Source organism: Manis pentadactyla, chromosome 15, assembly GCF_030020395.1.
Source record: "Manis pentadactyla isolate mManPen7 chromosome 15, mManPen7.hap1, whole genome shotgun sequence".
NCBI classification, from domain to species: Eukaryota; Metazoa; Chordata; class Mammalia; order Pholidota; family Manidae; genus Manis; species Manis pentadactyla.
The window spans coordinates 19256911-19270686 of record NC_080033.1 but is presented as its reverse complement, the minus strand read 5'-3'; the positions used below and the strand labels follow the sequence as shown (position 1 = coordinate 19270686).

General features: G+C 53.9%; 1 protein-coding gene across 1 annotated transcript; it reads right to left on the bottom strand.

The window, feature by feature from the left end:
* Positions 1-62: 62 nt before the first annotated feature.
* Positions 63-10032, bottom strand: GAPDHS (glyceraldehyde-3-phosphate dehydrogenase, spermatogenic). The gene is given in 15 exon segments (XM_036929095.2): positions 63-112; positions 181-263; positions 349-446; positions 1483-1505; positions 1508-1644; positions 1799-1859; positions 1862-1949; positions 2261-2302; positions 2304-2343; positions 2751-2869; positions 2961-3042; positions 6031-6137; positions 6281-6378; positions 7172-7303; positions 9671-10032. Coding segments are annotated over 15 exon segments (1227 nt in total). The 5' UTR covers positions 9738-10032.
* Between the last annotated feature and the right edge of the window lie 3744 nt (positions 10033-13776).

The window sequence follows — 13776 nt, the reverse complement described above, 5'->3', positions numbered from 1 at the left end:
TGACCCCGCGCCACCGGCGCCGAGACTCAGGGCACAGCTTTAAGCACTCTTGAGTTTTTATTTCACCATTGGCCCTGCGGCGCAGGCCCCTCGCGCAGGCTGCCCTTCTTCTCTGGGGGAGCCGAGCGCGGCAAGGGGAGGTACAGGTTCTGGCCCCAGAGCGCGGAAGCAGAGTGGGGCCCGTCCTGTTACACTTGTCGCGGCTGAACATGTAGCGCACGAGGTCCACTATGCGGTTACTGTAGCCACATTCGTTGTCATACCTGGGGCAGGGAGGTACGGGGTCGGAATCTCTCTCCAGACCACCCCCAGTCTCCCTCAACCTTCTGTGACTACTTTCCCCCTTACCAGGAAATGAGCTTCACAAAGTTGTCGTTGAGTGCGATGCTGGCCTTAGCATCAAAGATGGATGAGTGGGGATTGCTGACAAAGTCCGTGGAGACGACCTGGGCGGCAGACTTTCAAAGGTAAGTGTGGGGTGCAGGGCAGGGACTTAACGGGAGCATAGGCTCCGACTCTTGTGCACACTGTGCGTCCATTCATGTGCAGTATCTGATGGAGCCCTGCTGTGTCCAGGTTATGGGACAGTGTAAGAGGAAGGCGCCTAGGGGCTTTGCCTGGGGGGAACTGGGTAAAGGACAGACTGAAACCCTGTTGATGCTGCACCAGTGAACAGCAGTTGCTGGGAATGAGGCAGGCACTTGGAGTGGGCCAGCACAGAGGTCCTCTCTGAGGCGAGGCGGTGAGGCTGAGTCTGAATGACTAGGAGGACTGGGCCAACTCAGGCCCTCAGCAGTCTGAGGTGGCAGGGGCTACAGCACAGAAGCCCTGAGGGTTTGGCCTTAGTGTGGGTGAAGGCCACAGGAAGGTTTTCAGTAGTAGGGGTGGTGTGATCTGCTATCTTTAAAATAAGAGATCCTGGTGGCTGTATGCAGGTGGACCTACAAGAGCTACAGCAAGGAGATAGCACCAAAGGTGGATGTACAGAGGTAGCACTACTTGGAGCAAAGGCATGGTAACATCCAGTTTTCACAGGGAAGGTACCTGGCCATGACCTGCCCCAGGCAAGTATTGAAAATGGGGGCTGTTGTCTTATTCACTATGTAGTGAGCACCTGCTGTGTGCCAAGCCCTGGAAGACAGCTAGAGCTACAAAAGTGAAGAGTTCCAAAGTCCCTGCTTTCTGGGCATGCATTTGTTGGCACGACCAACAGTGACTATGAAATGGAATTCCAGGTAAGGAAAAGGACCACAAAAAGAGAAGGGTGGTATTAGAGGTTTGGAGAAGGTGAGGGCAGGCTTTGACGCCACCTGGGGGAAAGGCTTTCCAGGCCAAAGGAGCAACAAGTGCAAAGATCCTGAGGCAGGGAGATCTGACCTTCCCAGCCCTGCAGTTCCTATCTTGATACATTGTGAGCAGCTCCCTGGAAAGTCATGTTCCTTCCCCAGAGGGCTCCCAGGGTCCCCTTTCCTCCGTCTCTACCTCATCCTCGGTGTAGGCAAGATGCCAGCCATGGGCCCCTTGGCTGCTGCTTTTATGGCCTCCTTGATGGATGAGTATGGGGTAAGCTGGGCCAGGCGGCAGGTCAGGTCCACAACAGACATGTCTGGAGTTGGCACCTGTAATGCCATTCCTGTTAGCTTCCTGGAGGATCCCACATCAGGGGTGGGAGTCAGAACCCAGTAGCTTCTCTGTCCATCTGCTCCACCTCTGCTAAATAGGCACCTCAAGGATTAGGGGCCAGTCTAGTTCTCTTGGGGTGCACCCCAACCCTGGTTGCAGCTTCCTGCCCTCATACCCTTTGAGGTCCAGGATGACTTTGCCCACAGCCTTGGCAGCCTCTGTGGAGGCTGGGATATGTTCTGGTGGGCGCCCCATCCATCTCGCCAGGCCTTCTTTGATGGCCCGTCCACTGTCTTCTGGGTAGCAGTGTAGGAATGGACTGTGGTCTTGGGGAAGAAAGGGCCGCAGTGAGGCCTTCTGCTCCTAAGCTCCCATACATACCTCTTTTTCCTAAGCCCAGGGTGGTGGCCCAGGTGTGAAGTCTGGTGGGGCCCATTGACCACAGGAGGGCCATATGCAGGCCAGGGTCCAGCCTTGTCTGTGAGTTGCACAGTGTTTTAAAAGACTTCACTACTGGTGGGCCTCTCCTCCTGAAACCTGTCTCTCCCTGTTAACACCCCACACTGAGTGAGTCCTGGGAAGAAGAGGTAGAGTTTCCCTGCCATGCCTCCTGCCCCAACCCCTCTCGCCAACTCACCATCAGCCCTTCCACTATCCCAAATCGCTCATGGATGACCTTGTGCAAGAGGGGCCAGGCAGTCGGTGGTGCAGAATGCATTGCTGAAAAGGCCCAAGTGTGCAAGGGCACTGTGAGGGGAGTCACAGAGCCACCTTCCGCCCTTACCTCTCTTTCGGATGTGCACACAGGCCTGGTTTTGTGGTAAGTCAGGATGGGATGAGAGGGATCAGTGGGGATGATTTAAGACTGAAGGAGGCACCAGAGATGCAGCTAGGGGAACCCCAAGCATGTTCTCCAGAAGTTGTGCATTTCTAACAGGTAGTTTTAGGCTAACATTAACATGATGGCTATTAAGGCTTTGGGAAGGAGAAGCAAATTGATGTGAAAGAAGCACCAGGGGTCCTAGTGGGAGTGTGCATGGGGATGGTGAGTTTCATTCTCCCCCCGCACACAGGCTGCCATGTCTTCTGGGCACCACCACGTACTTCAGAATGTTGCTGCCCATTACCTGACAATTTTCATGGAGGCAGGGTTATAGTCCTTTTCGTTCACCCCCATGACAAACATGGGGGCATCTGGTGAGGGTGCAGTGATGACCACACATAGGGCACCTGCCTCGATGTGGCCCTGGGGGAGAAGCACAGGTGTCATGAGGTGCTTCAAGTGCCCCCCAACCCTGGCTTCCCCAGCCAGCCCCGGGCACCTCTCCCTGACTTACCAAAGCTTCATCTATGGACAGGTACACGCCAGTGGATTCTACCACATAGGGGCTCCCAACAGACTCCCAGGGGATATCTGGGCTGCATGCTGTGTGGGGTGGTAGCACTGTGAGTCATCACCCCCTAAATGGCCTCGCCTTCATAGTCCACAGCATTCAGAAGGCTGACCAGAGACCTTCCCACCCGGCCTGCAACTGTCAGTTTCCCCCACCCTTCACATACCTGGCTGCCCCAGATGGATTCCATCCTGATGGTCTTGCCTCTCATCATGAAACCCGCCCTGGGGGCCACTTTACTTTTCTAGACTGCACTATCTGTTTGCCATGTGCAAGCTGCCACCTGACTCAGGCCTCAGACCCCACACCCTCTCCCCAGGGGACCGTCCCTGACTACTCCTGGCCAGGACAGGCCCTTTCTATGATATGCTGCCCAGAATTGGACCCCGGGAGGGACAGGCCTGCCCCACTGCTCTGGCCCCAGCCCTGACAACCTACTGTGGTCCTCCTAGCCCCTCTTGTCTTCACCACTCAGCTCCTGCAGCAGGGAGCCTGCTGCCAGAGTTGGGGCAAGTCCCTGAGGACAGACACTATACCCCAAGAGCAGCTCCTAGCAGGGACTGAAGTCTGGGGCAGCCCTTGGGGCCAGCAGCGGCTACTGGTTTACCTTAGAAAGGTCAAGGCAATTTTCTATGTCCTTTACCAATTTACATTTTTACCTGCTAGTTTGTCAAATGTCTGTATTTGAAACGTATGTTAAACATTCAGTATTGGTATTTTCTACTAGGGTATAGCAACAAGCAGTAAATGAATAAACTGTATACTAATTTTTTCCCTCATGGGGTTTGTCACAACTGTAGTGTTTGCTTCTGTGACTGTTTGTTAGCATCCGTCTCATCTGCAGACCACCCCCCACAGTAGCACAGCTGGGTCCATTTCCTTTGCCATTGAGCCTGCTCCCCTGAAAAACCCAAGTCTACTTTTGGGATTTTTTATTAGCCATTCTGCACATGTTTATAGAACACCTGCCATGTGCCCATGTTCTAAGCGCTACCTATGTTGGATTCATTTAACCCTCGTGACCCAAGAAGTAATAACTGTTATTATTGGTATTTTCCAGAGGAGCCAGTGTCAGGCAGAGGTAAAGGGAAGAGGCGGATGGGAGTGCAGGTGGGCTGGCCTGGGATCTGCAGTCCTAGCTATGCTGCCAGAATGAATGAATGAGTGGCTTCCCCTCTTCTCCCTGGGCTACCACACATGGTGGTTCTCTTCTTGGTTATCAGCTCTGCCAGGGCACACCTTTCCTCAGGTCCAACTAGCTCTTCTCTGATGCTCCCCATTTCCTGCCTTCAAAGTTGGGGGTGAGGAGCACTTCAAATTCTCCCACAGCAGTTGCTGAGCTGGCATGGGGCCAAGAGTTGGCACCCAGGAGACCCAGTCCCTTCTCTAGGCTGTCATAGGCCCCGTCCTCCTGCTCAGAAAGCTGTTTTGAGGATTCCATTCATTCATTCATTCTTCAAGGAAGTACTGTGTTGTCCCAGCGCCAGGGCCTGTGCCTACAGGTGCAAAGCAGTGATGCTGATGCAGACCCGCAGGGCCCTCCCTGCAAGGAGGCCGCGGCCTTGTGGGCCAGTGCCCTTCCTGTTCCTCCGCTGATGCCTGTTAACTCCAGCCACGCTCCTGCAACCACCGTCATCCCTATCAGATGCCCTGGGAAACAGGCCCAGGCAAGTGCTGTCCTGTGCCCAGGGTCACCCAGTGGAAGGAGTGGAGTGGGGTAAAGCTGTGCTGCTGCCAGCAGGACAGCCACAGAGCCGTGATGGAGAGCAAGCGGCCTGGGGTGGGACGGGGCAGGGGCTGCCGTGGTCACCAGAGAGGCCGGCACCTGGTGGGGCAGACAGCGCAGGGGAGCTGGTGGGGTCGGGGGGAAGCAGCACTCCAGGAGTGCAGCAGGAGTGAAGGTGCCTAGGCCGTGCAAAGAGAGGACAAGGCATATCTGAGCCATGACTCTGCTGGAATTGTTTTTGGTGTCAGGCTGCCAAACATGGATCATTCTTCTCCCACTCTTACCTGCCTCTTCTGTCCCCCCTCTACCGTCCTGCCACTCCTCACCCTGATCCTGACCACCTCACCACAAGCCATCCCTGCCCCTTTTTATCATTCACCCTGGCCTCTACTGAGAAAAGAAGAGGGTGTGAGTGTGGACGGTGGGGAGGGGCTGGGGAGGCTGCAGGCCTTGCCCGGGGCTGCACGGGGGCTATGTGTCAAAGTCTTAAGGTGGCCAGGGGCCAGCAGTGACTAGTAGTTTACATTAGAAAGATTAAGTAGGTTTACTGGTTCCCATTTTATATATTTAGCTTTTTTTTGTTATCTTGAAAATGTTTTTATTTGAAGCATGTTAAATATCTACTGTTACTGCTTTCAACTTTCAGATTCTAAACATCACTTTAAGTGGAGGAGGAGGAGGATTAGTATTAGGAGGAATGATGTGGGACGAGCACCCAGAAGTCAGCACTGCCTGGTATGAAAGCTGCGGGCTCAGCGACCGGGTGGTGGGTGGCCAGTGTGACTGAGGGGACGTGGAGAGGGGCACAGTGCTTGAGGGGCCCATCAGAAGCTGGGATTTTATTCATGGGATGATGGAAGCCATTGGATTTAAGTAGGGGTGCAGCCAGGTTCTGTCAATGTTTTAAAAAGGCCTCTGTGGCTGCTGTGTGGAAACCGAGAGGAAGCAGCTGGCCGGCTGGTGGTGCCGTTTCCTAGGAAGGGAGATGAATAGGTTTGGGGCTTGAAGGAGAATCAAGTGTTGAGTTTTAGACATACAGATTTGCTATGTCTGTGATAAAACATGCAAATGTGTGTTAAACAGCATTTGGAATGAGTGGGGGCATCTTTTTAGATTAGTGCTTCTTAACTACTTCAGAGGTTGGGGACTTGCCTCCAACCCAGTACCGTGCACGCACACACTTTGGGGGTTTGTGAACCTCATGTGAGAGGCAGGAGCCCCACTCCAGGTATCCGCATGTCGCCTGCACTAATCTGTTGGCGGTTTGCCTCAGACAGCTGCCCTTACCATTGGAAGACACTGATCCCCTGGTCATCCACCACCAGCCTTCCCTTCCTGCTTTCCACACTCCCCTTGTATCGGCCATGAGTGGAGTCATACTTGAACATGTACACCTGTGGGAGATACAATGGCTTCTAGTCTTGGGGTGCCAGGGATGGGGGAACCCCCACTTTGTTGAAGGAGCCTTCCATAGATCTGTCCTGAGCCCCTTCTCCTGTGCCGCCCTGCCCGATCCTGCCTGCTGCCTGCCGCTCACCATGTATTCTGGGTCAACAAATGGATCATTCACCGCCACCACCTTAATGCCCCTCTCCGTGCAGGCATGCAACACCAGGTGACCGATGCGTCCAAATCGGTCCAGGGACGAAGGTTGTGGGATTGTCCTCAGAATCCATGGCCAGCAGGCAAAGAGGAGGGGATGGGAGAGAAGGGGGTAACAGGAGGCTCACTCGGGGCCTGGGTGGGCTTCTCGGTCTGGGGGGAAGAAGGCATCCAGACACTATAATCTTGTGTCCGGATGACCTCAGCAGCCTCTTAACTGCTTTTTTCGCTTCCCCTGCCCGTCCACCCCTGGCTTCATATTCCTCACCTTGTAGCTGAATGGATCTTGTAGAACTTCAGGTCAGATTATGTCTCTTGGCCTGAAAACCTCCATGAATATCAATAAAACCAGACCAAACTCCTTACAATAGCCTACCAAGTTCCTGCTGGCTTTCCACAGCCCTCCCTTTTCTCTCTCACTTGCCCCACACCAGCCACACTGACTTCATGCCTGTCCTCAGCACACTGATCTGCCATCTCCACCCCAGAGGTGGCACAGCTGTCACTCGGGCCTCACTCCAGTGTCACCTCCCACCAGCCTTCCCTGATCCCTCTGGCTCACACTGTCTTCTCCAGTCTCAGTTTATCCCTGAGTTCCATGCTGTGCATTGCATGCATCACTAAACTGACGTGTTCCTTGTTGGGTTGTCTTCCCACCAGAATGTGGGCTCTCTGCGGGCAGAGCCCCATCTGCTTCCTCTGTGTTTCTCCAGGGTGGGCAGAGCGAAAGCACTGAAGGTGAGAAATGTGGAGATGCCCCAGTTGTGACCAGAGGAAAGGCTGGGGCCTGCGGCTTCAGGAACAGCTTGGGCCTGGCTGACTCACCCACTGATGCCAACAGTCAGCTCCCGAGCCACAGAAACCTTCTTAGGTGGTGGAGGCGGCAGATGAGGTGGCATTTCCTCCCTGACTGGCTCTGCCTCAGCCTTGGGCTCCGGTGGGGTCTGTGCTCTGGTCACTGCGGGAGGAAGTGGGTGAGGGCAGTGAGCTGCACCATCTCAGGGTGAGAGAATTAACCATCTTTGCTACTTAAACCTGCTGTTGACTCCTGGCCCCTAGTGGCCAACCATCTTCCCTACTGTTTCCTCAACCTACCTGATCCACAGAGCAGGGGTGGGCTTGCTTTAAAATACCAATGCCAGGGCCCCTTCCCTAGAGATTCTTATTTAGTGAGTATATATTTTTTAACAATGCTTGGGGAGATATTCTCTGTGCCTCAGTTTCTTCCTCTGTAACATGGAGATAATAAGAGTACTTCTTTCAGAGGGTCTTGAGAATTAAGAGGTAATATATGTATGTAGTGCTTATGAGAGAGTCTAGGGAACAGGCTACATACATTAGTATTTTACGGATCATTTCCCAAACTTGTCTGATAATTGATCTAGCTCAGTGGTCCCCAAAACTTCTGATGATAAGAATCACTGGGGAGGCCTCTTCCTAGGGAAATGTGACTCAGGGGCCCTGGGGCCCAGGAATCCTGTTTCTAACAAGCACTCCAAGTGATTGCTATCCTCAGAGCAGTAGCCTCAGTATGCCCAGACTGCATTTAAAAACACCTGCGGTTGGAGTGATGTTACCTGAGCTCCAGATGAGGGCTTGAGGAGAGGAAGGGGCACAGGGTGGAGAGAGCAGTGAGGGGCCCTGGCTGGCAGAGGGTTCCAAGCTGGGGATCAGGCCTCAGCATCAGCCCTGGCTCAGCCACCTGCTGGTTTTGGTCAAGTTAGTGAACCTCTCTGGCCTGTTCCTGGTATCACATCTGACCCTGCACCTGGGGGCTACTGTGAGGGCTTCGTGAGATTTCAAGGCCCAGTAGGTGCTGATTTTAGCAGAGGAGAGGAAGTCTGATACCAAGTATTCCTGAAGAAAGAGAGAAGGGGTTGGAGAGAGGCAGCGGGTAAGGGTGGGGGTTGCTTTTGGCTCCAGAATCAAAGGCACCTGGGAGGTGGTGGGGCTGGGAGCTGGAGGCCCGCTGGCCTGTCTCCCTGACCTCTCTGGGCTGACACAGACCTTACGGCCTGAGGCTGGGCTGTGGGTGTTTCCAATAGCAGTATTAGAGTTCAGTGGTGGCAGCAGCCTATGGTTAGTGCTATGACCCTAGGGTATTTGCATTCCTGGGGTGCTGTTTCTGCTACCACAAAAGGGGGAGATTTGTCTACATAGGTTATGTGTGCGGATCTGAGCCTGCTGGGTGACCTTTGAAAAGAAAATGCAGATAGTCCTCCCCTCCCAACTTCCCTCAGGCTTCCCCACTCCTCTCCACTCCAGGGGTGGGCTATACCAGCTGGAGGATAACTGTTGCGCTGAGAAGGAAGGGCCCGGGGAGCCTCAGTGATGAAACATCACCTGGTAGGTGAACCAAGGGCACAGGCACGCTCGCTCCCAGTTACAATGATGCTCCCGTTTCCTGGGTGCCACTGTGGGCTAGGTGCCCAGCTCTTTGGGAGCGTGGCTCAGGAATCCTGTAAGCGTGTGCTATAAATCCTGGTTACAGAGGGGAACCCAAGGCCTGAGGTCACAGGGAGTGATGAGCAGGGTGGGGGCTCAAGGCCTGTACCTATAATCTGCTGCTTGGGGTCTGCTCGACCCGCTGCCGCCACGCCTGCCCAGTGCAGTGGCTTCAGGTCGCCCCCAGCGCCCGCGGTCAGTGTGGAGGCAGCAGGGGAAGAGGGGCCGCCCTCCCCGAAGGCCTGGGGTTGTCTGGGAGTGTGTGTGCGCGCCTCTAGGTGGTGAGGCAGGGCCCTGAATTGCAACTCTGCTGTTCTGCTGCTGAGACCTAGGGAGGGGTTTGTGCTCCCTCACCTCTGGTGGCTGCTCTGTGAGTAGGGACAGTAAGCGCACTGGCTTCAACTGGTTCTTGCGAGGCTCAGTGAGCTTATGGCTGTAAAGTGCTCGGCGGGGCCCCAGCAGGTGCAATATGGTGGGGCCAAAGCCCGCCAACCCCCAAGCGGCCCATTCACACTGGTCGAGGGAGCGTCGGTTGTGTGTGACACCCAGCTGGCTGAGGCTCTTCATCAGTCAGCAGTGTCCTCAGAAATGCCCACAGGTGAACCTGGCTCCAGCCTCCGCTGCGGCCCCCTGCTTCTAGCCCTGCCCCTCCACCACTCGGAAAGCAAACGCTGGAAAGCGGTACAGAGGGTACAGCTGAAAGGGTGGAGGTGGCTCAGAGGGAAGAGCCCGCTGGCCTTGGTGAGTTGCCCGAGCCTCCTGTGACCCCCACCCCTATTTGTGGAAACCGCGGTGCACATGCTCGCGGAAGGCATGGGGTCGGGGTGCCCATGACCACCCTTTCTGACCCTCCCCGGGGTCGCTCCGCCGCCTCCTTTACCCGGGCACGGCTGTCGCAGTAGCTGGACAATGGTAACATTGGTGAGGACGACGTCGTGTTTCAACATGGCCTCCTAAAAGTTTTATGACCTAGCCGCCTGGGACCCACCACAATGTTACCATAATGTGGGACCCCGGGGCTAGTGGGGCCAGAACTTCTTGCCGTGACCTCACAGTGCCCAGTGATGTCACAGAGCCAGCAGTGCAAAAGCTCCATCCCAGTCAAGGCATGTGACGTCTGCATGCCACCACCGTGCCGTGGCCACCACTGGCATCTGGAATGGAATCTGACCTTTCACACTGGTCCTCAAAGCTCTTTTCCCTCCTCTCTCCCTCCGTACACTGTCCCTGCTAACCGTGACCCTTCACTGGAGACTTACTCTGTTTCCTTTTGCCTGGAAGGCCCTGCCCAAGCCTTCCCGTAGCTGCTTCTCAGTTTCCCTTAGGTGCCACCCTTTAAGGAGGGCCCCTCCTAAAGCCATGGAAAGGGCTCTCCTTTCTCAGTCCCTACTTGCCATCACCCCACCCCTTTCAATCTACCCGTCTTCCAGGAAGCCTCGTCTGACTTCCTGTCCTGGGTTAGATGTTCCTTCCAATGTGCAAAACTACTGCAGGGTTACACTCAAATTCTACTTCACTGCATGTGTCTTTCTCTGAAAGTCATCTTGTTTTCCCGTTGTTGCCTTGCCAGTTGCCTTTGCCCACCAGAGTGTAAGCTGTTGGCTACCTTCCTCACTTTTAAGTCCCATTGACTAGAAGAATGTGCTCACTCAATAAATAATGCCAGAATGGATAAATACATGTCACCTCCTTGGGTTTCTTCTGACCCCCAATCTTAAAACGACTTCCAAGTCTGACCCTCTCACAGCACACTGTTCTCTTGGGGTTTTTCACATAATTTGTCATGTTCTAGTTATGATTTATTTGTTCCTTGGGCTGTGAGTCCCCCACCAGGCATGCATTCTTGTCTGTTTTGTTTATCACTGGGCCTCCAGCACCTAGAATTCTGCCTGGTACAAAACAGTCTTTTGGGGAAGAACAAATGGGCAGAGACCTTCCTTCCCCAAGCACTGGGGGTGGGGGCTTGCTTACACATCTGTGACTCATGGGCAGGCACCTCCACCTGCAGGGCCAGTTGACACACAGCTGTGACCAAGACTTAGGGGGTGGGGGTTTGGGCCAGGAAGGAGTCACCATCCCCAAGAGAGGTGTGGAAACAAGAAGGGGCAGAATAACATGACCTCTTCCTTCCCCAAACTTCCATGAGAACTGAGTTTGCCAACCACCTGCATGAACAGGGTGAGGTGAGGCTTCCCTGCTTGGATGGCCTGGGAGAGGTGGAATTAAAAATAAAGTGGGTGTACAGATGGGGAGATTTCAGTGAATACAGATACTGATTAAATGAAGTGGGGCAAACAATATGTACAATCAAGGGGGCAGGGGCGGGGGGAGACCTCACAAATAAAACCAAACTGAAAAGCAGTCGATTTTGTACAACTGTATGATAATAGATGTAACAAGCGTGATGCAATTAAAATTTTCTTAGAGCTTATAAAGGACCAAACTGGTGCAAAAAGGAATGGCAAATCCGACTAGCCAATAACAAGAGAAGAAACAGAGTTAAGATCTAGCCTCCCAAAGGCTGATGCAGATCCAGGTGATTTTATGAGCAAGATCAGCCAGAGCATTGGCAACAAATGTTTGCCAGTCTGTAGGAACTGTTGCGGATCCTAACCAGAGCTGGGAAGCTCAGTGACAGTCCTGTGCGGAGAGGGTCTGGGCAGGGCACGTTCTCTGAGGCCCTGCAGAGCAACAAGCACACTGGTTGGGAGTGCTTTGGAGGAGGGCTGTGATGGTCCAGCCACTGAAACCTCGACTCCCTCTAGGAGAGACGCACAGCCACATTAGTGGACCCAGCCGAGGGTGGCAAAGGAAGGACAGCTCCAGGCCAATCTCACTTATGGAGACAGATACCAAAGTCCTGAATCAAACAGGGGTAAATGGAATGGAGAGACTGAAGAGGCCCTGAGGCTGAAAGATGGTAGGATGGGGCAGAGAGGGGTGGAAAGGAGAAGACAAAGTACATTTCAAAAGGAGAAACCCCGCTTCTCAGTCTTGGGGTGGATTAGGATTCTGAAGTTCACCATCTACCCTTCTCCATCCAGCCATCTCCTGGCATGAGAAACTCCCTCGCTTGGCACTGGACAAGGGCAGAAAGGCCACACCTGAGGTTGCCCAGGTTTTTGGCTTTGTCCCTGGAGTATGAAACTGGGAAACAGATTTGATGAGCTCAAGCTTGGAGAGGTGCACAATTAGTCACCCTCTATAGGCAGAACCTAGAGAAGGCCAGAGCTCCTGGGTCTCTTGGTCTGGGTGGAGCCAAGTGCCCAGAATCTGGAGTGGAACCCTGGGTCCTCCAAGGGGAGTGTGCCCTGTTGCCCTCGTTAGAACAAAGCTTGACAACACGTGCAGATTCTCACCACACCTGAGCACCCACACACATAGCGCTGCACCCCCACTGGCTCACACCCTGCACATTCCTTCCTGCCTGGCCTTCCCAACAGCAGTCCCACTCCACCCCCTCTCTCAGTCTCCCCTTGGCACCAAAACCCATATGTCTTTCACTGCTGCACCCAAGTGTACTCCCTACTGGCTCTCATTCTGTTGGCCTCTGCCTCTCTCTAAACTAGCTCCAGAAAGCTATGCTACCACAGACCTGCCAACCACCTCCTGTCCTTAATCTGGTGCCCCTCTTTGTGTCCAAGGACAAACTCTCAGCTCTTTCCCTCTCCAAGCTGTGCCACTATGTCAACACCTGGGGCTTCAGGTTGGGACTTAGGAGGCCCCAGGGGGAGGTGGGCAGGAAGGATGAGCTCCTGGCCCCATCCCAGGTTCCGGCTGACAGTCTCCTGCTGCCCCAGGTCTTTGGCCCCTCCCTGTGGCTGCCTCAACCGGCTTTTCAGGAGACACTGCGTCCTGTCCCAGCTCATGGCACTCAGCCCACTGCCCTTGCCCAAGGCCTGGGAGGCAGGAGGCTAGGGTTCTGGGATGAGAGTATGATCCTGGCTCCAAATTCTCAACCCTCCCTAAGGGACCTTAGGCTGCTCTGGGGATGCAAGTACCCTTCCCTCCAGTGTCCTATGAGGTTGAGGTACAGGCCTGGCCTCTCTTCCCTTGGCTTCCCTTGCAAGCACAGTGTGTGTACTTACGTCACATACTTCTTGGGAGTACTGCTTCCAGCCCATCCATTTGTTCAATCTATAAATATTTATTGAACCCCAGGCAATGTGTCAGAAGTTGGAGATGTAGCAGTGACCAACACAGAGAAAAGCCCTGTCCTCTAGAAGTTTACAGTCTAACAGGTGAGACAGACAATAAAAAAGATAATTTTGGATCATGTTGAGTACTTTAAAAACAAAAGGAGATATTACAGAGTACACCTAGGAGATGGCCAGGGAAGGTTATTTTGAGAAGGTGACGTTGGAGCGAAGAGCAGAATGAGGAGGAACCTGCCATGTGAAGACTGAGTTCTGCATTCCAGGCAGCGAGAACAGCATGTGCAAAGGCCATGAGGCAGGAATGTGTGGTTGAGGACCAGGGAGAAGGTCCATGTGGCCTGAGCATACTAAGTGAGGGGGTGTCAACAACAACAGTGAGAATAAGATCTGATGACTCCCTCCCCTGACTGCACCTCCCACATTTCCAGACTCTCATTGCTGGGAAAATGGGATCCTTAGGTCCCCAGAGAGGAGTGAAGATGATGAGGAGCCAGGCTTGGGTCCCAGCAATGGGAGAAGGATGATTGAAGGTGTGGTTGGGAAAAGGAGGCCTGGGTAGTGGGTGAAGAATGAAAATGAGGTGGTTGGAAGGGCAGACATCTGGGCTCTCGGGTGGAGGGCATGGACTGGGCAAGAAGCAAAGATGCCATGTGAGTGTTCTCCATTCATGACTCACCTCTTCCTCCTCCCCTTCATTGCTCAACCCCAAATCTCCCTGGGAAATACCTCCCTGACTGGGGACTAAGTCAGTGCCTCACAGAGATCATTTGAGTCATGGGGGGTGGAGAAGAGGGAGGGAGGGAGGCAGAGGATAAATAGCAGCTTTGCT